Here is a 24,522-nt window from a genome sequence, read left to right as displayed (position 1 = left end):
GTACTCCTGTATCATTCATTATATCCTTACGTTATTTGTTTAGTATAGGAAAAGTTTTTATAACAAAAATTATAAAACTCAGCACAGATTACATTATAACCTGCAGGTAATGTGTAATGTTAAATACCGTATCGCTTCTCTAAATTGTGGTAGAGCACAGATTACATCATAACCTGCAGGTAATGTGTAATGTTAAATACCGTATCGCTTCTCTAAATTGTGGTAGTGCATTTTACTATAACTTTTAACACATTGAGTTCTCTATCGGCTTACAAAGACTGTCGTATAGACTCGCCATCTTGTGAGAGAAAAGTACGTTAGTCCGAAATTTCGCAGGTATTGCTAGATGAGCTGTTACGGAATCGGTGCGGTACAAAACTTTTTCTATGATAGGGCATAGAAAAAGTTTTGTATGTAATTAATTCTAATTTCTTTTATGTTAGGAAACGGTTAAATGAGAGAGTTAAGTAACAAACATTGAAAACATAGGCAAAATTATTATAAAGTTTTTAGCTTTGTGAAATTCCGGCGGGAGCCGTTAGTTTTGCCAGAATACAAACTTACCGTCACCAGGAGGCAAGCCATCTGTATGCAAAATTTCACCCGTCAGAGCTGTTAAACCGCACACAGGTAGCATAGGTTATAAAAGGGTACATTTTTCAACCCTCCCAGAATGTTTCCCTGGTTCTTTTCCGAATAAAAAGTATTCTAGGATTATCTCTAGGAAGCTAGCTACATTATATACAAAATAACACAGAATTGTATTTCATTCAAAAATACAAAAATAATATTAAATTAATATGGCTGACAATGCTACTTGCTACACCGTGCAAATGGTTTGTGTACCATACAGAAATAATTTTTTATTTGTTATGTATACAGTACAAAGTTACCAAATGGAATCATCCATTTATGAGGTTTTTATGAATTTTAATTTACTGGAGTGAACAGACAGTTGCTAATTTGACTTTGTAAAATAGTGTTGTCACATTATTTTAATAATGATGAAGCTCGGTAGTGGTTCAAGTCACTAAAAAAAGCTAATATTAATTATAATAATTCTAAATATGAATTATAGTAAGGTATTTCAATAGGTATTTATAAATAACTAATTGCAATACTGGCAGATTTATTTAAAAAAATGTTTTTTTTTCCAGTTTACATAGTGAGTATCATCATGTGATTTTTTTACCTTCCATTAAAATCTGATAGTTCAGTAAACGTCAGTTTACTACAGTGAATTAAAAATTCTACTTTAGATATTAAGTGATTTTCCTATTTGATTTGATTTATTTATCTGTATATTTTTAATACTTGATGAGCGATAACGGGCAGGGAATAATTCAAAAAGAATACAAATTATGGTATCGTATTAGAAAAGAGTAAAACTTTTTGTATAATGTCGGTTAGAGGGAAATTTAGCGAAGAGTTCGTCAATAAGGAATATATTGACGCTATCGATACCGAAGTCAGTTTTCAGTCGATGATAAAACTCTACATCAATTATTATATGGCGTAGGTGATGTTCAAATGATTTGCTCATGTTTGTACACAGGGCGGAAATTGACAATGCAAGTGGTGTAGAGTACTGTGTAAATATTGTAACATATAGTAAGTACATTTACTGTAAGGTTTGTTTGTATAGCTGGCTGGTGCTTTCGAATTGGGTTTCAAAGCGACAACGTCAATCATTTCCTCAACTTACACGGTTGAATCCGTTCGATTATCTTGATTTAATGATAACACTTAAGTAAGCATACCGGCGTGTTTGATCCATGCATAACCGTATCCTAAAATGTATTTTGTCAATATCCTCTAGTGCAGAACGAACTGATTGCCAACAATGAGAAAGGTCTTGTTGTCTGTTTAGATTTGAAAGAACGCGTGAGCTTTATGTCACAGCGCAAAAAGACTGCGACATCCGCACAGAGGGAAATTATTGTATCTTATAAAAACTATATTTTTTTATTATATGAACGAAGTTCCTTACGCGACGATGCAGAGTTGTATGTAGAAAATTCGTGGAGTCAGATTTTTAGTTAAGATTTCGGTTTGCTATTATTTCTATATCGGTCGATCTGATCAGTATTAGTTCATTAAACGCATGGTGACATACACACACACACATACAAAAATTTATTACATTTGATTTTTATCGATAGCAAAATTATATCTGAATAATTATTTTCTTTTTACCTCGACTAGAACTTGGAATTAATATTTGTGTCATAAGGAACTTCGTTTCGATCTGGTGTCACGAGACACCACAATTTTATAATTGTATAATTAGATTATATAATATTAATACAAATTTCTGTCCTACTTTTTAGTTACTTTAAAATCTCATATTCTTGCCCTTCGTCAAGATTTACTTCAAATTATGAGGCCTTTTACACAATATACACCAGCGCCGGTGTCCGAGTACTACGCGAGCTGACAGACGCTGGTGATTGGTGATAATCCATTTTTTAAACACCTTCTCTAGACTAGTGGGTCTAAGAGTATTTTTCCATAGCTCCTTATTGAATTTGATGAAGCGATCTACAACATTCCTTCAGCTACAGTTACACGTTGCCGTACGCAGTCTTCTACTATAATACGCACTATTTGACAGCGTTAGTTGTACACCCTGCGCTTATTCTGTATACAGATGACAGGAAGCTTAGCAATTGTCACTAAAGGAATGAATAGATCAGAATGTTCAACCGAAGTATCGCCACATTTTTTGTCTAAAAATGTACAAGTGTAATTTATACAGTACTTTGGCGACATTTTAATTTTGGTCATGTTACGTTTAAGTCAGCCGGCGCGGCGTAGGTGTAAGGAGGTAGAATGTATTAGAATCTATTATTTTAATGTGACTTACTTTGTTACTTCTGTACTGGATTGCCTTTCTTGAGATGTGCGGGGTTTGCCTAATCCATTATTCATAGAATCGCTATATAGGCATGATGACTATTTTTGAAAAACTGGCTTAAGATGTTCGGAATATCTACTATATACAAAACAATCTCACTGAGAACCTATATAAAAACACGTTTGGCAAGATTCATGCATCATATCTTATTAGATGAATACAATATTTAAGTAATTCTTTGTTAGTCATCATGCCTATTCGAATATCAGACCTAAAATTGAAATTCAATTACATTACGAGACCTATAGCAAACGCTTTTGGGTTTAGACTTTTGGCACTCACTTTTTAACTCCGCTATTACATCCTCTTTTATCGAAAGGGACGCAATGCAGTCGCAGTTGTATAATTAAAATCGTTTTATTTTCATGAGGGTGAATAAGTTTACCAAATTCCAATAACATAATTAATTAGTTCTATAATATTTCTATATCTTATCATCGAAATAATAATATATAGTGTAAAAACGAGATTTTTGCAATGAGATTCAACATCTCATTGCAAAACTGGCCGTGGCTGATACTGATGTGGGGACGGTGAACAGAAGTCATCCTATCAAACCATTACCGGCCCACTTCAAGGCACGCATCTGCTCCCACAATGAGAAGAGGTGAAGACCTTAGTCCAACAACAAAACAGACATCCTCATTGTGTAACTCTTCTAACCAGTATGAAGACGACCAGCCCCTTTATTCTTTAAATGTAACTTTTCTGACGGTTGGTAATCAGTCCTCACCATCCAAAAATGGCGATGCATGATGCGGTCTTATTCAGAAATATTATATTGTAACGCCTGAACCCAATGCAAACCTAAAATAAAGCTTTCATATCAATTTTATAAAGACGAGCTCGTGCGCGCCGGGCCGTCGCTTGTATGTAAGATATGGATATTCCGGCATTTGTTTAGCAGTTAACTAAGAACCGATTGTAAAGAAATAATTATTATAGACTTTTAGATAACGATTATTATTGATAAAAATATACAAAACTATATTTTGCTCTCGTTGTTTTATTTAAAACTCGCGCTGAATGTTTCGTTTGTACGTTTTCTGTCGTCGCGATGGTCAACAGTCAGTCCATTTTCTAATTGAATGGAAAAAATGTTCAGTCAAAGCGGTTGCCTTCCGCGCTGTATAACAGATATTACTCGTCGAGGTAAACGCAGTAATTTAAGGTTTTGTTCCATTACGATTCAGCAATCAAGGATTGCAATCAGACCTGCTGGTATTTGGTAAGTGAGATGCAGTCTTAAGGTGGTAATGTGGTAACCTGATAGGTATATAGCAGTTATGTTAAACGCATATCCCTGATAGGTTTCTACGCGACGCCGTACCCGAACGCTAAATCGCTCACCGGCACGTCTTTTCTGTGGGTTGCCTAGCCACGAGCGAAGCCGGACCAGAGAAAATATAGATATAAAAAATTCCCACATTTCCCGTCGGTATCGAACCCTTCCAGGAGTTCAGGGGTTAGAACCACAGCGATCACCGCTGCGCCCAGTGTAGAAAAAAACTAATATGATATATATTAAAAGATACGTTGGCTACCTACCTAATCACTACCGTAAAATTAAGAGGATACACGATGTAACTGAAACTGCACGATAGTTACCCGTGAAAATTGTGTATTCAGTAATAATGTCTTCATTTTAACTGTTGCCAATGTTCAAAAATTGTAACAGACTCGAAAATCACTGACTCATGTGACATGTCCAGCAACCGAAAAATACCGAACACTGAAAACGGTCAAATGTCACTACTGTACGTATAACAATACTAGGTACATATATTTTAATTACATACAAGTAAAACATCTGTATTTTGAAATGACATTACACAAAACAACATCGGTACTTAGGAATATATAATATACTAGCTGTTGCCCGCGACTTCGTCTGCGTTTGATTTTGTTTTTAAAGTATTCAGTATCGCTAAGCCTTAAATGAGTATAGTAGTAGATATATATAACATGTGACTGTCAATTAATTATAGACAAAAAATTTGCAATAAAATAAAATTGCGACTATAATTAAAGATCTAAGCTACCCTATCTCTTAAGTCGGACCAGACTGCTTACGGAGTGCCAATTTTATTTAAAATCGGTTAAGAAGTTTAAGAGTCCATCGCGGACAAACATCGTGACAGGAGATTTATATATATTAAGATATATATCGCACAATAGCGCGATACCATAGGACGATCACGACGTCTGTCATCAGTGAACGTAAACTACGCGAATAACTATAATCTTAAGTATAATTAATGATAGGTAGTTATTCTTCTGGTGAGCGGATCTGTCAACCCACAGACGGCTCGTGCACCGCTAGGCCAGGGCTCGCCAGGGCCGGGGCTCCGGTGGCGCCGGCCCCGCTCGCGGCGCGCCTGCTGGCCACGATGCACAAGTTCTCCGGCGACACGGCGGGCGGCACGTAGCGCACGAGGCGCGCGCGGAAGCCGCGCTCGCGCAGGAACAGCACGCGGCCCCAGTCCAGCAGCGCCTTGGCGCGCCGCCCCGCCGCCGCGCGCCGCGCCCCGCTCGGCCGCGCGGCTGCTGCAGAGTCCTCGTTCATTTCATTGGTGCTGCCATCGTCTCGTGCATTGCTTCGACTGACGCTGTCGGTTTCATTTAGTTCATTGAATTCCATATTACGTCGATGGAGGTCATCGTCGATATGCGACGTCGTAGTGCCCGCGTTGGGATCGTCGACTTCGTGCGTTTCGCTGATACCGAGACTTTCAATATCGTCTGCGTCGGCAGTATCCGGTGAGTTTGCCCGTTTGTGTTGATTTCGTAGGTCGCGGCTCCGGCCGTCGCCGCAGGTCGCCCAGGAGACGATGCCCAGCAGAATGTTGAATTCCTCTGCATCTATGCCTAGTTTCTGAAATAATTCAAAAACCTATTAATAAGAGGTTTTAAGTTTTTCGAAAAGTTTTTTTATTTTGAGATTTATTAATTGTCGGCGAAGTATCTAACGCCTGCAGATGTTAACCCGGGAGGGCGGCGGGACTGATGTCTGACACCGGCGGGTACCTGCAGCGGCGCGGCGGGGTAGGCGGCGCGCGCGCAGCGGTGGTGGCAGCACGTGGCCAGCACGGCGCCGCGCACGCGCGTGGCGCCCGGCGCGCTCAGGCAGCGCAGCGCCAGGTCTGCGGGAACATGTAGCCATGATGCCAAACCAACAACCATCCGAACGTACATACTAGTAGGAGACGATCGGACCTCATCATTTTATTATGAATCAAATCTGATCAGCGTGTGGTGGAGCTCGAAACTGCCATTATTAGATAAAGGTTCCATAAAATACTTCTTTTGCTCTATAAAAAGGAAGGAGTGATACATAGTTAATCTACTATGCGATTAACCGAAGATTGCCTGAAGTAGTGAAGTCGAATATGCTATGAAGTATTGAGTGATGAGGTGATGTGTTAATAGAATCTAGTGGTTACCTAGATCCGATTTTTATGCCATTTTTAGGAAATAGAGAATTTATAATGAATTCTTTGACACTCCGCTTTGAGTTTGTCACAACCGGCCGTGAGTATAGAACGAGGCAGCTTCTTCGTATGCTCATATTTAGCAGCGTGAAACGAAGCCGAGACGACCTACGCAGAATCTTGCAGGCAGAGGGGAACACTGAACCCATTCCTTGTCCTACTGCACGGCACATGCGATAATCAGTTTGTTTAGGTGACTTGTAGAATAATACATTCCTCTGATATTGCAAATATATCTTTTAGTCAATTATAATTATCAACCATCACCGGCCCACGACCGGGCAAACGTATACAGTAAGTCTGTATAATAAAGAATATTAGAGACAAGTACGATGCACGAGATAGACTTGAATCGTGGTGTAAGTGAAAAAGCGTCCTTGTTCACCTGTCGCCGCCCCGCACAGGTGCTTCGCGAAGCCCACGACGGCGTCGCAGGCGCGCACGGCGGGCACGCGCTCCAGACACAGGTGCGCGAGGTCGGCGCGCAGGCGCGTGACGTGCGCGCGCTCGTCGCGCAGCTTGTTGTCGCGCTTGTGGCGCAGCGAGGCGCGGTCCACCAGCAGCACGTGGCTGTCGGCGCCGCGGCCCCACGCGCGCCACGCGAGGAACGACAGCTGGCCTGCCGGCGCAATGTCTATTGTTGGGTGCACTTTTCTAAATGATTGGGAAGGGGTCACGCTATCATTAATTCAGATCATTGAATACACTTTTATTGTACACCAAAGAAAAAAAGTAGTTACAGAGATATAAATACATACCAAGAGAGTACAATTTGGTGGCCTTATCGCTACATAGCGATTTCTTCCAGCCAACCGATGGCGTAAAAGGAAAAAACATAGAAAAGAGGTAGGTGGTGCAATAAATAATATTTAAAATTATACAAATATATAAATAATATATATATAAATATAACTATAATATATATAACATAAATACCTATATAAATAGATAACAAATAACTACCTCAATTTATATGAAATACATAGATAATTAAAATTACACTTAAAATGATCCGCTTCAGCGATGTTCGGCTGATAGAGACAAATAATGATCATTGTATGGTTTCTTCGGAGATCAAAGTGGTAGTGAAATAACTTTACAAAGTTCTCATTACAATATGCTGTGACAACCCCAACATTAAACTACTACTAGGACTACGTAAACGATAAAAAAGCTTGGGTGTAAATTATTGCTCTAACCAGGTTGCTCTTCTAATAATTTAAAATGACATTGTGAGATGGTGATAACAAAAAAAAAAAAAACACCCGGCTAAGTTTGTTGTGGGCTTCTTCTTAGACCAGGACGCGTTTGGAACCCTCGTAGCTTTAGTTTTAAGTTTACGAATGTGGTTATCGCCATCATCTCACTACCGTGTGGTTCTTATGTACGCATCAAAAGTGCCACCTGTGGGCCTACTTGAATAAAGATATTTTTGACTTTGAAAAAAAAAAAAAATTAACAGGGTTGAATGGGATCAGTATAATTTGCCAAAAGCTTTATGGCCTCGCTGAGCTACTGCAACGCTGTGGGTGGACTCGCACCTTTCCCGGCGCCCAGCTCCACGTAGGCGGTGCGGTCGGCCACGAGCTGCTCCTCCTCCACCAGCCGCATCAGACTGGAGGCCTGGCGCAGATGACGGCGCGAGCTTTCCGTGCGCCCCGCCTCACTGAACTCCGGCAGCACCGCACTGTGGATTGGTTGCTCAGGCAGTGCAGTTATCTCGTCTTTCAAGTATTCTGCAAGGAACACATGCGCAATCCTTAGTGTTTGTGGATTGCGGGCTACACCTATTTGACTTGAACTGGAAATATTTCATTCTGATGGCATCTGTTCCAATTTAATTGTTACTCTTTATTCATATTTAGTGCACAGATTAACATTTAAATATTACTACTGAATAAATATTTTGCCTAACTAGCATGTAGCAGCCAGTTTAGTTTGCCAGTTTAATAGCACCAGTGGCAGTGTGCATACCAGATTGTTGTCCAAGGATATGTTTATAAATAAAGTATGTGTATCGATTTTTAAGTCTACGTAGGTGATTTCACATAATTTAATAATAATATTTACACTGTACAATAGGGAGAAGATGGTTTAATTAATAAAATAAAAGCAAAAGCCAATGACTGTCTGTTCTTTAAACTGAAGAAATGATGTTAAACTTGTAAAATGATTATCTACTTACTATCATAAAGCACATTTATTTTGTCAATAACTTGCAATATCTTCTCCGGTGGCAATTTAGCAAGCGGCAAGCGAGGACACTCTCCGGTCTCTGCAGGAGCATTGATATTGTGTACAATGTAGTCAGGTTGCTCTTGTTGTCGAGCATTGCAAATGCTGAGGTGCTTCTCCAACTTGCTAGCGTAGCAGGTACTGGAAGTACACAATCCATCAGCATCTGCCTTAAAGACTAACATTCCTAAATAACATGCAGGATATAAAGTCACTACTCAAAGAATTGGCTGGTTATTACATTTCTATCAACATATAACTTAGTACTTACTGTTTTGGGTCATTAGGGCAGGGTATCCGTGTATCATCCTGTACATTCAAGAACATCATATTGTTAAATAAAGTATGCAAAACAATTTCTAGCCTATAACTTAAATAATCTATTTTAAGGATACATTAAATACTTTAGTTTCCAAGTTAATTATATTTCCATTTCTCTCCATCTCTCGTTCTTATTGATAATTACAAATTTTTCGGAGATCTTAAACTGAATAAAAATAGGATTGAAAGACCACATTACATTCATAGATCGGTTTCAGCTGCTCCTGGGTTAACGATAAAGATTGAAACATATTTAGATTATGTGTTACCTGCCCATCGTCAGTTTTCGGTAAAGGTTCATGCTCTCCACAATAACTTTTCCCTGGTTTTACGGTCATACGACAAAGACGCTTCTTTCTTATCACGAAATGCTGGCATTGTGGACTGATGTAATTATTCTTTACCGTTTTACACGACTCATTCATATTATTATTGTATTTTAAAGCAAGTTTTTTTGAAAAAGTTATTTTGTTTACAATTTATTTTCTGCAATCTTCGCTACCTACAATGAAACGTTTACAAGTACAACAATCATTTTGATGTCAATTTCCAGTTGTCACAATCAGAAAGTGACAATTACCTTTAATGGTGCTTAGACACGGAGCTTTTAATATGTATAGGGTAGGTAAGTTAGAAAAATTAGTAGTAGTTTTGGCAGAATATAAGAATCCAGTCTATGTTGTGGTACCTCATCATTATCATGATCAGCCATGATGCAATGGAACGCACAGACATCATTGTCTGTGCGTTCCATTGCTAAGAATCCTCCTCCTCTTAGATAGGAGGAGGATTTTGAGCATAAACTCCTTAAAACTGCGTTGCTCCAATGCAGATCTTTGTACCAAATTTTATTAAAGTCCGTGTAATCACTTTATGTTGTAGATTATAAATAAAGAATTCCACTTTAGACTTTTAAAACAGGCTCATCCTTTATAATATAATCAAATATAAGTCTTACATTAAGTCATTGTAAATTTTGGATCATCAAAAATTCTATTATAAATAAATATAATTATATTGGATAGAAGCAGGCGTTACTTTGCGAAAATCCATGATATATTAAGAAAATTATGCTTAATTTTTATAGTAGAATAGAATAGAATAGAAAAACTTTATTGCAACACAACACAGTAGGAAAAACACAAGGAAAACAGTAATAGTACTTAGTGCTAGGGTGCAAAGGCGGCCTTATCACTAATAGTGATCTTTTAAAGGCAACCTGAGCGTATGAAGCCGATAAAAGAAGTTACAAAAAATAAAATAAACTTACATGAACATACATATTACATTTACATATTAATTACAAAAATACCAATATAAATTTATATATACCATAATAGATATTTATGATTTATATTTATGCAATTATAAACTTACATAGTCCTCAATTACATAGATAAGTAATAGTATATCATTAAGCAAATAAAGCCGTATTTTCATAATATAATAATAATAGTATTTACAAAATACGGACGTTACTAGTCTATACTAATATTATAATGAGGAAAGATTTTTATGTTTCTATGTACTGAAAGTACTGGACTGATTTAAACTATTTCTTTGTCAAAAGAAAGCTAAACTACGAAGTAACATAGACTCTAAAAATTGGCGATCCTTAAGGAAATTGCAATTATGTAACCAAAAGTAGCAAAATTTTGCCTATAAAGTGCATTACTTGGCATGATAATTATTGATGAAACATAAGTATGTACTACGTTCGCGAAGGAAAATATGTAACTATAAAAGTTAACTCTGAATAGCAGCTTTTATGTTCTAAAATTTTATTAAATCGCCGGTATAAAGAAAAGTGGATTACGTTTGTATCGCAGTATTAATTCTTATTCCAATAAATAATTTTATCACCGCTTACTGAGTAACTGTGAGCCTTCTTGTGTGGTCCTTAGTAAGTAGTGGTAAGCAACCAAACATTTCAAATTAGAGTCTCTTTTTGTGTATAAGTCACTAATGGTCGCAAAACATAATAGGTTGTTTCATATGTGGTTTTGTACAAAGATATTATCTAGATCAATTTGAGCCGATTGAGCTGATTCTTATGTCAAAGGTCTACGCCTTCTTTCGTAGTATTTTGAAAAACATGATTATTTAATACTACGAACAAGGAATTATTTTATTTTCGTTTGTTTTTAGTGTTATTAAACTGGCAATATTGTGTAAAAACGTCAAACGTCAACAAAATTTAGAGGTTAGGCGTCGCATCATTTAGGTTGAGTTTTGGTTTCCTATTGTTTTTTTAGTAGATTATGTAGTGTTTGTGATATAAAATGAGTTCACCGACCAAAGAAACTGAGGAGCCGTCTTCGAGCCACGCTGGGAATGCTGCGGGCAACATCGGCGACGCGACCGCTGCTGAGCGACGACCGCCCGCCAAGCGGCAAATACCCAGTACGGTGATCGAAATATCCGACACGGACAGCGACGACTCGGACGTGTGCGCCGTCAACTCCTACCAGGCCTCTGCGGACGAAGTCAAACGAATCCGAAGAGGTCAGTGCGGCGGCGTTAGCTAATGGCTATGTTTTGTGTTGTTAAAGTAACATACGATTGTTTTGCGCGGGAATACGGCGTATTTGAATTTTTGACCGCATCAAAACAATTACACACATGAATTACCTTATTGTTTTTTTTGGCTTTCTTAATCAATTTATCTATTCATCCAGTACCTACGTTATTTGGCTATGTGTCATACCTGATCTGAATTTTAACCCAATTAATTTAAAAGTGGGCCAGGTAATCATTAAATTAAGATGTAATGAAGATCTTTGGAGGTAAAAGACAGAACTATCGACTCATCAATAAGTTATTTATATTGAGTGCAGTACAAAGTGTACATATTAACCATTGCAAGTGCCTGTCAATTTTTTTTTTATCAATTTAAATGGATACACTAAGACTAGCCGTGAAGGGAGTGGGTCCAGTTTAGGACAAATCTATAGCAAGTCTTGCTATGCAAGTCCCTACCCATGTAGACGTGCCCATGTTGTTATGCAGCACTCTGCCCATAGTTTCTTCTTTAGTAAAAGTCAGTAGGGATGTTTTTAGAAAATGATGTTGTTTATGAAGCAGTTTTAATGTATTTTTGTGTGTTTATATAGAGTATTCGTCCACATCATGCTCATCAGACTACAGTTCCGATTCTGAATCCTCGTGGGAGGATGATTCTATAGTAATTGAAGATAAAATAACAGGCAAAGCTGTGAGAGCACAGCTTAACCCAAGGGCAAACAGGATGGACAATCCAAAGTTAAATTCTAATTTAAAGGTATGTAACTTTCAGTGATGCTATAGAATTGATGACATAGAATTTCAGATCTGAATGTGGATACTGATAAAATGGATTAAATCAAAATAAACTGGTTTAGATTAATGATGTAACATCCTTGCAGATTATCTCAATAGCTATAGCTACAGATTTCATCTATCCACTATGTTGTGAAGTAACTGATCCTATGGGTGCCTTTTCATACTTCTTCTTTCTTCCACAAGTCCTTTACTGTTCAGGCAAAATCAATAAAAATGTTTAAAAAACTTGTAAAAGATCACTTTTTGTCACCATCATCATCTGATCACCTGTCATAGTTCACTGCTCCCTTCTCTTTTTTTCATTTTTATTATTTATGCTAGAGGATAATTATTTAATTTGTTTCATGTTTAATTTATTATATTATTTTTGATTAAATATATTTTTATATATTATATTTATAGGTAGCTACTTATTTGTATATAAATTATATATGTTTATTTAAGTAATTTAATATTTATATAATACTTACTGCCAGTCAGGAGCGTTCATCCTTAACGCTTAGGGAGCATGTTAAGGCAGCTATTACCACTAGTATGTATATTAAACATTAACTTGTATTGCAGCAGAGTAGTGTATAATAAGTCTGTGACCAACAGTGGTATGTTAGTAGGCTGATAATAACACATAAAGATTGAAATTATTACGAGGTATAAGCAATATCCCTTTTTCCTGTAAGAGAGCAGCCCTTTTTCATTTTTAATTGTGCAACATTACTTACAGTCACAAGAAGTGATAGACAAAGTAAAAACATATTGGGAAGAGAATAAAGACCACTCAAGTGCCGAAGTTACCTTGACGTGCAAGCCCTTCCGTCTATGTCGACTGCATGACTTGCTGGAGAACTCTGAGATCATTAACAACATAGTAGATGACATGAACACCTTGGATTGGTCACGGAAGAAGATGGACCTGTATGAGTTTCATCAGACCACAGATTTAGCTAATTTGACATGGCAGCGTAGTATAAGAGGAATTTACGAATTATTGAAGACTGAAGTGATGAGTTTGGTGAGTTGAAATTTTTTATTATCTTTAAAAATTCTTTATTTGATATTCAAAACAAGCTTGCTAACTGGTTTGCACTTTACAAAATAGCGTCAAAATTGAATCAGTAGTGCTAATGATGTCAGTACCAAATTGACAGATATTTCACCCCAGCATTTGATTTAACATAATGTTCCCCTGGTCCTGGGTCTATGTCTATACTTAGTTGTCTAGAACTATCTGTTGTATATAGCGTTAAAAGGATATTGTTAACAACTTATATAACTCAATATAACATGTCATACAAATTAAAAAATATCATCATTAAATCCCATACCTTGCAAAGAAGGGTTTAAGCAAATAGATTAGCAGACTCTGAATTAGATAATAGGTATTTAGTTGTACTCATACAAATAATTTATGATTTTGGTGTGACTATTTCAGGTGTCGCAGGTCACGGGCCTCGAGTTGTCGTCGGTGTCGGCGTCGTGCTCGCTGTACGGGCCCGGGGACCACTTGCTGGTGCACGACGACCGCCTGGGCGACCGGCGCGTGGCCTTCATCCTGTACCTGGCGCCCTGGTCGCCGCGCGCGCCGCCGCCCGCGCTGCGCAACGGCGCGCCCGGCGCCGACGAGCCCGGCGACGTCGACGTGGGTACCGACCGACCCCGCGGGCCACTGCGGCCCCGGCCGAGGGGTCGCGGTTCTGGTGTCGGTCAACGGTGGCGCCGTCAGTTGCAGGTGCGAGAGACCTCGGGCGACGGCTGGGCGCCCAACATGGGAGGCGCGTTGGAGCTGTTCCAGTGCGACGACGAGGGCTGCCCGACGCGCGTGGCGCTGCGGGCCTTCCCCGCCAACAACACGCTGGCCTTCTTCGGCGTGGGGCCCCGCTCCTTCCACCAGGCGAGTGCGCGGTGTCGCTGCCCGCCTTTCACGGCGACGTCTCCGTCGCTCTGGCAATGCCCCCTAACGGTGCGCGCCGCAGGTGGGCGAGGTGCTGTCGCTGGAGCTGCCGCGGCTGTCCATCAACGGCTGGTTCCACGGGCCCGCGCCGCCGGCCGCGCCGGCCGCCGCGCCGCCGCCCGCGCCGCTGGCGCCGCACGCGCAGGTGGTGCTGCTCAACCAGTGGCTGGCGGGCGCGTACCTCAGCCCGCGCGTGCGCGCGCAGGTGCAGGCGCAGATGGAGCGCGCCAGCGAGGCCAGCCTGGGCGACGTGCTGCTGCCGGCGCGCGTGGCGCAGCTGCTGGCGGCGCTGCGGCTGGCGGGTGAGTGCCGCGCGTTGCCGCGCGCCGTCCGCCCGCTCACGCTCGCCTCCCGCAGACGTGGCGTGGGAGCGCTGCGGCCCGGCGCAGCAGCGGCGCTACGAGCGCGTGGCGGCCGCGTGGCTGGCGGCGGGCACGGACGCGCCGGAGCACGAGCACCCCGTGCGCGGCCTGCTGCGCGTGCTCAGCAGCGCCGCCTTCCTGCGCCTGCTGGCCGACTGCACCGACCTGCCGCTGGCGGCCTACCGCCGCCTCGAGCTGCAGCGCTGGCGCGCCGGCGACTTCACGGTAACGCCCGGTGAACCGGACTCGGTTCCGGCTCCCCTCCGCATTCATATAAAAAGTTGGCCTAAATAACTCAATTTCCGTGTAAAAGCTAGCAGAGACCTTCTTTTCAATACAAAGTACGTAAGAAACAGTTCCCTGAATCCTACAAAAGACTTATGTACCTTAAGCAGACGATATGCAGATCACACGAATTTATAACCATTTCTTATAAGTCGCCGGTTTATATCCACTTTTTGTTTCTATAGACTAATAGTTGTATGTCTATATACCTATATCTATAAACTTCTCACGGAGGGATTCGCGATTTAAGTTTATATATTGTAACTTATTATCCAAGGTCACGCCCAGAAAAATGTAGAGGTCTCTATTTTTAGTGATTCAACATTAATCATTAAATTTTTATCAATTTTCATTACATTTGGTAAGATGAATTCGACAAGAAGTGAAACTTCTTTAGAATAGTTGTGATTTCAAACCGGATGCAACGGAAAAAACAATAGAAGATACAAATACAAAAATGTGTAGGATTCAGCCGGCGAAAGAATGAGATAGAACACATGTGTTTAATGCATGTTTTTGCGCTTTCGTATTAGAAAGTTTTAGTATAAGTGTGTTAATTGTTGATGAATTTTTATTTGTGTTATTATTTTCATCTCCTTAATGAATTAATTTTAAAAATATGTCAAAAACTAAAGTTAAAAAAAACAACGCACGCACTGCACTACGGAGTTATATTGTATTGCTTTGTGTTATAATAATTATGGAGGATGAACGATCATGAAAGAGACAGATTTATAGATGACACATGTATGGGAGGGAATGAAACAGACTACATTACACATTTTGTTTCGTATTTAAGTTACCAAGTAAACCGAATAATATCTAGATAAAGAAACAAACATAAATGTATAGGACAGAGTGAGTGAAACTAAATAATAAACCTTACATTTATCCTCATAGTTCTGATTCTCTACATCCACCTCAATCTCTCGTAGGCTACTTTTCAGAAGTTACACTTTTGCTGTGTGTAAATAAATTGCATAGGATTTTGTTGCAGTTAAAAGTAAGATGTTGCCTGTAAACCAGTGCGGCACATGCGACAGAGAACGGTTTACATCGTCAGAGATATGATTACTCCTGTCAGTCTTAAAAATTAGAGATGTATCATCTGCAAACAATACAATGTCACATGTTTCACTGACATAGTACGGTAGATCATTTCTATAAACTAAAAATAGAAAGGGACCCATAATCGAGCCTTGTGGGACCACCCATTGAGATATTTGAACTCTGAGAATTTATACCATTTATGTCAACCTTTTGGGTTCTATTGCTGAGATGAGAGGCAACCGAATTTAGTGCAACGTTTTGAATTGTATGTTTTGTACCATAGTGGCTTAGCTTAAGAAGCAAGGTTTTATGATTAGCACAATCGAATGCTTTAGATAGATCACAAAATTCAAAAAAAATTCAAAATTCATTTATTTCAAGTAGGCCTAATATAAGCACTTTTGAAACGTCAAGTATGCATGTTTGTGTGACTCTACCACCGGTTCGGAAAGCAGATTCTACCGAGAAGAGCCGGCAAGAAACTCAGTAGTTGCTCTTTTCCAACATCAACATTTACAATCATTTTGCTATCTTGCGGGAGATGAGAGCGAGGCTGGCTGCTTCCATTCTACCTTGTCATTGAGGAATTCATCAAATGTATAGTAACCTCGCTGTACTAGATGCGTTTTTACACATTTTTTAAATGTATGCATTGGTAGGTCAAGAATTTCCTTAGGAATCATGTTGTAAAAGCGTATACTCAACCCCACAAAGGAGTTCTGCACCTTTCGCAGACGATATGCAGATATCACTAATTTATGACCGTTTCTGGTAAGTCGATTGTTAATTTCAGCTTTTGATTTATAAAGAGTAATATTTTGCCTCACAAAGACTATATTATTATAAATGTATTGCGAAGCTACTGTAAGAATACCTATTTCTTTAAATTTTTCACGAAGCGATTCGCGTGATCCAAGTTTATATATTGATCGTACGGCTCTTTTCTGTAGTATAAATATACTTTCAATATCTGCAGCTTTTCCCCACAGCAAGATCCCATAGGACATAATACTGTGAAAGTATGCGAAATAAACAAGCCTAGCTGTTTCAACATCGGTAAGCTGTCTAATTTTCCTGATTGCATATGCAGCTGAGCTGAGTTTACTCGCTAGGCTTTCTATATGGGTACCCCACTGTAGTTTACAATCTAAGGTCACTCCTAGAAAAACAGTGGAGTTTTCTATTTTAAGTGTTTCTCCATTTATTATGATGTTTTTATCAATTTTTTTTACGTTAGGCAAAACAAATTCCAAACACTTGGTTTTTTTTGCATTTAAAAGTAAGTTATTAACAGTAAACCAGTCTGACACATGTGACAAAGCACGGTTTACGTCGTCAAAATTATCTTTGTTTCTACATTCACAAAGAACCCCCATGGCGTTCTGTGAAAGTTCCCAGGCATCGTGAACATGTTTTATAAGTTTAGCGCGTGCATCTGTTGTGCTACGGCCTATTAGTTAAGCGATACTGCTCAAGGTGTAGTAAGTTATTCAATTATTTTGCTACCTTTCAAATTTTGTTTTTTCATGTCTCTTGTATGAACTTGTCAACGGAGAGCATGTTTGCGTTGTTTTTTCTTTCGGTGCCACATAAAATGCCAGCTTTAAGTGGCATCGTAAGAAACTCCAAAATTTAACACTAGTTTAATCGGTTTCGATTCGCAAACCTCTGGCTGACCACTTTATTTATTTATTAATTTATAGGCAGCGAGAGTGATCTTATGTTTGCATGTGATTATATGTTTGCATGTCCGCCCGTCGGCTACGACAGCTGCTGCCGCCGCGCGAGCACTACGAGCGGCCGCGCCTGGAGGCCGTGCTGTACCTGGGCGTGCCGGAGCACCCCATCTGCGGCGGCCAGACGCTGTTCGTGGCGCCCGAGGAGGCCGAGGCCGAGGCGGAGACCGCGCTCGTCACGCTGCCGCCGGCGCACAACTCGCTCAACCTGGTGTACTGCGACGCGGGCGCCGCCTGCTTCACCAAGTACCTGAGCAAGCTCACCATGACGCCGCAGGAGCTCTTCTACATCGTCACGTGCACCTACACCGAGTGAACCGCCGTGGGACTTGCGATGCCACTACATTGGTACCATGTCGGTAAAAGCTTTATCGTCTCACTCTGTTGGCAGAGATAATGCAGGAAACATTCTTATTACGATGCAACACGATACACCGCGTTACAGAGTAACTCACAATATGAAGGTCAAGGAAAGATTCCAATTATACAAAGTTCTACTCGATTTATAGAAATAATATACGAGTTGGTAACGCTATTATTAACCGCACCTACTGGACCAATTTGACAGATTTTAGAAAATACTATTTACATCGAAAAAATCGCATGATTCCCGCAAGATTTCTAATAAACGAAATTTTACTTTTATCCAATATTTGTAATGACATGATGGTTCACGAGTTCCTGTTTGAGCGTGAACCTGTGTGTGTGTGAACTTCACAATACAACTTTTTAGAGTATTAACTGTAGAATTTTATCTAAATATAAAATAATATATATAAAAAGTATGCAAAAACACTTCACTGATCATCATGACCAAAGATGGTAGTAGTAGCACAGAATACGCTGTTGCCCGCTCTCCCTTATATTCCCTTAGTCGCCTAGTACGACTCCCGCGGGAAGAGCAGTGGCGGTGGTGGAGTGAAGAGAACACACACGCTCATGAGCACTCACACGTGTTTAAATGCGATTTCAAGTCATTACGATTAGTAAGGGTTGTCGATGTTTTTAGGTTACTTTTATAATATGAAGACTGAAATATCGTTGTTGGAATTTACAATTACTTCTCTAAATCGAGTACAAGGGATAATGTTTACGGCTTGTCTCCTAGTAACCTTTGCATACACATTAAATATAAGTATAACCCACTCGTGTGAAACAACCGGCCTCTTACTATAGCTTAAAGCAGTATTATTTTAGTATTGTTGATGCTGCGGTTTCAGATTTAAAACCTTACAAAAGCGATGAAGTATAGTAGGAAGCCCAATAATTTTCAGTTATACATACAAAACTGATGTAATCAGTTCAAATAATTAGCTTTAAAAAACCATAACAGAATATATATCTAGAGCTAGTACATCCTTTATGCTGCCTATAAAATATTAAATTGTAGGTAGTTATTTAATATATGAGCTGCATAAGAAGAGTTGATAACTTTTTCTCTATCATCGGGCATTGACTGTCACGTATCTAACAACTCCATTGACCTTGTACAACCCGGCTGTTTGCGTCGGGGGTAACTCATATCCCTGCTTAAGTATCAATACTAATGGTAGGCACAGACTGGAATCCGAGAGCCCCCACAATGAAACTTGGCCTGCTCCCGTGCCCACCCTCACCACGCCTCGCGCCCCGTTGGAGTGCTATTCAGCCGTGCACAGTATTATAAAACAAACAGTCTGAACGAAGCGATGATAGCCTAGTGGTTAGAACATCGGCTTCACTTTCGGGGGTCGTATTCGAATCCAATCCACGGTGCATCGAGGGGAAGCCTGCATGCCTGAGATATCTCCATATTCTGAGTAGGCCTTCTCCCTTTAACCCTTCTCATTGGGGGTGGAGGCTCGTGTCCAAATTTTAGTGAGTGTCGTTAATGAAAATTTAAAAGCCTCGCACGTGTGAGACGGCGTAAGTAGACTCACGAAGCATTCTAGAAGTAAACTTTCGGTTATGAAACTGGTTTATTCATTTTGAAACATTGCTGAGTGAACCGTATGAATTGCGCCTGGACGCAGTGCAATCGCGAATAATCTGAATGAGTAGTTGCAACCAGATGGTGACAGGGCCATACTCATCTCGCATTAAGGCTTAAGGCTACTGATTTACTAATGACATTACTAAAAATTACTACCAACCAAATATTGTATCGTCGATGGTTAAGGCACTTAAATATTAAAAGACTATTTTAGTCGTATGGTCGAAATCTATCTATCTTACTCATATTTAAGGTATCTTAAAGGTAACTTGAAGATACCTTAAATATGACCCGCACCAATATTTATTTCGCATCCTGTGGTTAGGACTGTTTGTACATTTGTAAACGAGAACTATGAAATACAATAATATAATGCAAAATTACTTAATAATATTTTTGTATAATAAGTTTTATAACAATGAATTGTACAATAATTAGGGTCATATTGTAGCATAGCGTAATTGGTTCTATAGTGTCGGCGGAGCGTGGATAAAACCGAATAGATAACCTATTTTTATTACAATCTATCTTCACCACAAACTCTCTTTTATCCCAAACTCTCTTTACCACAAACTCTACCACAAAAATCGCTGAAGAAAAATGTTTCAGTACACATTTGGACGGACAATGCTTCCTTCATTTAAAAAAAGGGATGGTTTAACTATAAAGGGATTATCGATTTATAATAAAACTGATTACCTATTAGGGTGTAGTACCTGGTTAAGTCACTCTGACCGTGATCTTAATTAGTAAAAAGGTGAGAGACCAACTCAGTAAATTGAATCTTCCCCCCCTAACCTTGGAGACTTCGTAAATTGAGTTGATCCCGACTATTACTCCTGCAATCAGGTAATAGATTACCAAGATTTAAGGTAACACGATCTCATTGGATTGTTGGTTTGAAGTTAGGTCTCCGAGATGTTCGCGTCTGGACAATGTGTTACCGTTGAATCCCTAACAACAGTATCTGCGCAGCCACGCGTACCTACCGGACCACCTAATCGCCTGACGAGCAGATACACGAAGCGACAGAGCAATAGAAACCATTCTTCTTTGTCGAAGTATCGTCCTTTCCAAAGGGTAGAGGAGAAACTACAAACAAACACACCTGCCTTTTAAATTAAATAAATTTTAATTGATTCTTATTTATCCAAATGAAACTCTTGAACTTTTCGACACTTAGTGGCCTAGGCGTTGCATAATAACATATAACACAGACGTAGAGTTACATGCTGATACATAAACTATACCTATACTTTGCACGTTAAGCGATAAGTGACTGTGATATAATATAGAAGTTTTAATCATAATGATTTATAACTGATGGTTGCACACCTTTATTTTTCCCACGGTACCTATTTAAGATCTACGTACAATTTTCTGAACCCAATTCTACTTATTTATGGGTAATCTACGTAATAAATATTTCCAAATATCTACTTGAATAATTTTCTGCATGTAGGTATAAGGCTGCTGATAAACTGACAAAACGTCGCGTGTGTGTACATACTTAAGAAGTAATGCTTCTTTGGTGATAATGACATGCAATTTTTAATCATTCAAATTCTTCAGTTCAATTGAGTTAGACAAAACACGATCACGAACAAATACACAACTCCTATCTCGGAAGTACCAGTGGTGTCGATCACTCAAATTAAAAGTCTTACATTGATCTCTTCGGTAGCATTGCTCAGCTGAACATATTTAATTTGACCGCATATTCTCTTACATTAGGAAAAATTCAATCTCATCTGATTTTCATAACGCGCCAAAAGAAGTATAACTTCAAAATTTGTGTTCGGTTAATGCTATTGCTCAAATAATCATAAAGCTTATTAAGAGGTAGTATTCAGAACTCACAGACACTACAGGAACATGTATTTGTATACATTCCAGCAAACGGCCCAGCTGGCGTGAGAGTTGACACTATTATATTAGTGCAGTACCCATCGTGGTACCCTCTGTACAGCCATCATACAGCTGTTATGAAATTTTAAATTTTATTGTTAACTTCTTGAGGCAGTTGGGATCGCTGGTCGTATTCTACTACCCAGACGACTGGACTGACTGTAGAAGTGGAGATACTGGTCGGCCATACACCGACTAAACACGCGTGAGTCGAACTGTTGTGTAATTGAATTTGCAGTAAAAAATTGCTGCAAAAATATTAAGCGCATCGTTCGTTACTTTAGTAGCAAAAAGTATGCTATTAATACATGAATTAGTAAAGTTGCCGATTGTGCGAGCCGTATCAGTGTGTGTGTCATAAAACGTACCTAATGTTTTTCGTATTTTAAGAACTTTTTAGAAGAGGCTCCTTCTAAGATAGGTCCCTTATGGTATGCCTCGATATGCCTCAAAGTTTGGTGTCTGTCCTGGATTGTCTCCGCCAAGTTGTTTTCAAAGAATCTGCTCTAAAGAAGTTCTTATAATATGATCCTATTAATTCGATTGTGTAAATAGAGTACATTTTATACAGTATAAGGGCACGTTTCGACTGAATCGTAGATGAGTGGAACGGTTTATCACTTCTCTCTATAGTCTAATTGCATTACATTGCACGTCTCGTCTCCGCGCCAGTGGAAACGCACCCTTAGATAGCGTATCAATGTTGGATACAATTAGTGTTTATTTTGGCACGTTAACTGACTACTATTTATTTTTGTTTGTTTCTAATTGCGTGTTATAACAACATGCGGCTCAAAGACTGCTCTTAGTCTGCTGCCGTGTGCGCGGGCGGCAGTGGCTCGGCTAGCTCTTAGTAATGGCACAAGTTACTTGCTGTACATACGCTTACATTTTTTATTTTATTTGCGAAGTAGTTAAGGGCGTTCCATGCAGATTCATCCGCGGTACAAGCATATTATAGGTTGTAAAAAGACTGTATTTGGAACTGCAAAAGAGTTCCAAGTCACAGTTTGGCTGCAGCCTGGCATTCAAACTGCAATTTTGTAACTGTTTTCCTTTTGTTTTGGCCGGATTTGGATTGGATTGTGGAGTGACGGCTACAACGACTACGACGCTTTCTGATTGGCTGCCACTAGTCTTAGCTCAACAATAGCGATGGTCACAAGTTGCGACTCACGGGCTCCCATTGGAGCGGCGTCGCACCGCAGCAGCCACTGCCGCGCGAGCGAGGCTCGTGAGTGTCACGAGGTCACTTGTGTTTGTGTTCTCAGTGCGCCCGCTGGCGACGTGAATTATAATTTTGTACATATTGCAACTGACTCCTTAAATAAATTATAAGAAATTGATAAGTATCCTTGTTTTTTTGTAACCACCTTAATTTACTGTTATCAATAACCATGTGCTTAACCAAGGTATTTAGATACCTATTCGACTAGTTTGTGTAAAATGAAAATATACGAACACCATTAGACGAGTAGGTATATAAACATGGATCCTACATAAGATTCAGTTCTGTAGACCATTTTTACTGATGGTAAACTTTCGGGTGGGAGCGTTCGGATGACGTAAAATATTATAGTTCTAAATTCCTCTTAGAATGAGAAGGGTTCAGGCCGTAGTCCAGCACGCTGACCAAACGTATACGTGTAGCCGAGTCCTTACGTTTCGTTTACCGGCAATGTCGGCACTCTGCGCTAATCCTGCAGTGGATTAGCCGCTAAGTGTATCACTTCAGTATCTTAATTATTCAGTCGTTTGATACAACAAGAATTAATCAGCACAGCGTACACTTGTATTAACGAATATGGACTGAAAGATCTTCGTTTCTGAGGCTTAAAAATAAATAAATAAAGTATCCAAACAAACAAATTGTAATAAACAGAACTAACAATCAGTTAGGATCAAGGAAATTATACCGCCGAATAATAATAATAATAAATAATAATTATACCGAAATTATAATTATATTATTATATTATTATTATTATTATTATATATTATTATATTATTATATTATTTATTATTATTATTATAAATTATTATTTTATTATTATATTATATTATTATTATTATTATTATTATTATTATATATTATTATATTATTATATTATTTATTATTATTATTATAAATTATTATTTTATTATTATATTATATTATTATTATTATTATTATTATATATTTATTATTTTTTATTAATTATAATTTTATTTATTATTTAATTTCAGACCGGAGGGTACTTCCGGTCTGTCTAAAAATGTCATTTACCACGCGATCTTAATAAACTTCTAGCAAGTTTAGGTATTGCTCTTCCAATGCCGACAACCTATTGACACCATGCTTCCCACCTTAAGCTTCCTTCCGTTTCATAGTCGAGTCCCATCTGATAATAGTATAGCTCCTAACAAACGGGGATTGGCAACACGACATGGGCAACTCAAATTTCACCGAACTCAGATTTCAATACTTGAAAATAGATTCAGAACAGGCTGTACCCAAAAATACGTTATACGACTTTATAAAAGTTAGGCTGTTGATTAATTCCTTAGAACGAAATTAAACATTCCAATAATTAACTATTTATTGCTTTGATTAAATTCTTCGCCTAACCTTTTAACTTCTTAATTTTTTTCAAAAAATTACACAAAATCAATATTCTAAATTCATTTATTTCAAGTAGGCCCAGTTTATAAGCACTATACCACCGGATGGGAAGGCAGATTCCACCGAGAAGAGCCGGAAGAAACTCAGCAGATTGCTCTTTTTCAACATCATTGAGGTCAATCTTTTGAATTCACAAACTTGTCAGAGATGAGAGCGGAGCGGAGCAGGCTTCCAAGCATGTCGTTAAGAAATTCATTAATTGTATAGTAACCACGATTTATTAAATGTGTGTTAACAGATTGTTTAAACTTATGCATTGGCAGGTCCAAATATACCCTGGTAATCATATTATAAAAGCATACTTACACTCAATC

The 24,522-nt window shown here is 39.0% G+C and overlaps 2 protein-coding genes across 4 annotated transcripts; one reads left to right on the top strand and one right to left on the bottom strand.

Annotated features, from left to right (window-relative positions):
• Nucleotides 1-5,024: 5,024 nt before the first annotated feature.
• Nucleotides 5,025-9,479, bottom strand: LOC120625425 (tRNA:m(4)X modification enzyme TRM13 homolog). Its single transcript, XM_039892489.1, has 7 exons — nucleotides 9,234-9,479; nucleotides 8,915-8,952; nucleotides 8,594-8,784; nucleotides 7,950-8,144; nucleotides 6,794-7,027; nucleotides 5,945-6,060; nucleotides 5,025-5,792 (listed from the first exon to the last, which is right to left on the bottom strand). Exons 1-7 carry the CDS (start codon nucleotides 9,387-9,389, stop codon nucleotides 5,211-5,213), a joined length of 1,512 nt encoding a protein of 503 aa, XP_039748423.1. The 5' UTR covers nucleotides 9,390-9,479; the 3' UTR covers nucleotides 5,025-5,210.
• Nucleotides 9,480-11,155: 1,676 nt separating this feature from the next.
• On the top strand, nucleotides 11,156-22,889 carry LOC120624930 (prolyl 3-hydroxylase sudestada1). Of its 3 annotated transcripts, none has more exons than XM_039891753.1 (8): nucleotides 11,156-11,469; nucleotides 12,078-12,244; nucleotides 13,007-13,294; nucleotides 13,715-13,921; nucleotides 14,012-14,173; nucleotides 14,256-14,535; nucleotides 14,591-14,820; nucleotides 17,701-22,889. In XM_039891753.1, the coding sequence occupies exons 1-8, from the start codon at nucleotides 11,247-11,249 to the stop codon at nucleotides 17,980-17,982; spliced, it is 1,839 nt and encodes a 612-aa protein (XP_039747687.1). In that variant the 5' UTR covers nucleotides 11,156-11,246; the 3' UTR covers nucleotides 17,983-22,889. The 3 variants fall into 3 exon arrangements, with proteins under 3 accessions (XP_039747687.1, XP_039747686.1, XP_039747688.1); XM_039891752.1 differs by having other exon boundaries at nucleotides 14,006-14,173; XM_039891754.1 differs by lacking the exon at nucleotides 14,591-14,820 and having other exon boundaries at nucleotides 14,006-14,173.
• Nucleotides 22,890-24,522: the final 1,633 nt, after the last annotated feature.

The sequence above is a fragment of the Pararge aegeria genome, chromosome 7, assembly GCF_905163445.1.
Source record: "Pararge aegeria chromosome 7, ilParAegt1.1, whole genome shotgun sequence".
Classification (NCBI taxonomy): domain Eukaryota; kingdom Metazoa; phylum Arthropoda; class Insecta; order Lepidoptera; family Nymphalidae; genus Pararge; species Pararge aegeria.
The sequence above is the reverse complement of the archived record's forward strand: the minus strand, read 5'-3'. Positions and strand labels throughout refer to the sequence as shown.

Coding starts and splice junctions, on each gene's coding strand:
- LOC120625425 (XM_039892489.1), bottom strand. CDS start 9,389: ATGAATGAGTCGTGTAAAACGGTAAAGAATAATTACATCAGTCCACAA. Junction 8,785..8,914: donor TGCCCTAATGACCCAAAACA/GTAAGTACTAAG, acceptor GTGTACTTCCAG/TACCTGCTACGCTAGCAAGT. Junction 5,793..5,944: donor ACCCCGCCGCGCCGCTGCAG/GTACCCGCCGGT, acceptor GAATTATTTCAG/AAACTAGGCATAGATGCAGA.
- LOC120624930 (XM_039891752.1), top strand. CDS start 11,247: ATGAGTTCACCGACCAAAGAAACTGAGGAGCCGTCTTCGAGCCACGCT. Junction 12,245..13,006: donor AGTTAAATTCTAATTTAAAG/GTATGTAACTTT, acceptor CATTACTTACAG/TCACAAGAAGTGATAGACAA. Junction 14,174..14,255: donor GGCCCCGCTCCTTCCACCAG/GCGAGTGCGCGG, acceptor TGCGCGCCGCAG/GTGGGCGAGGTGCTGTCGCT.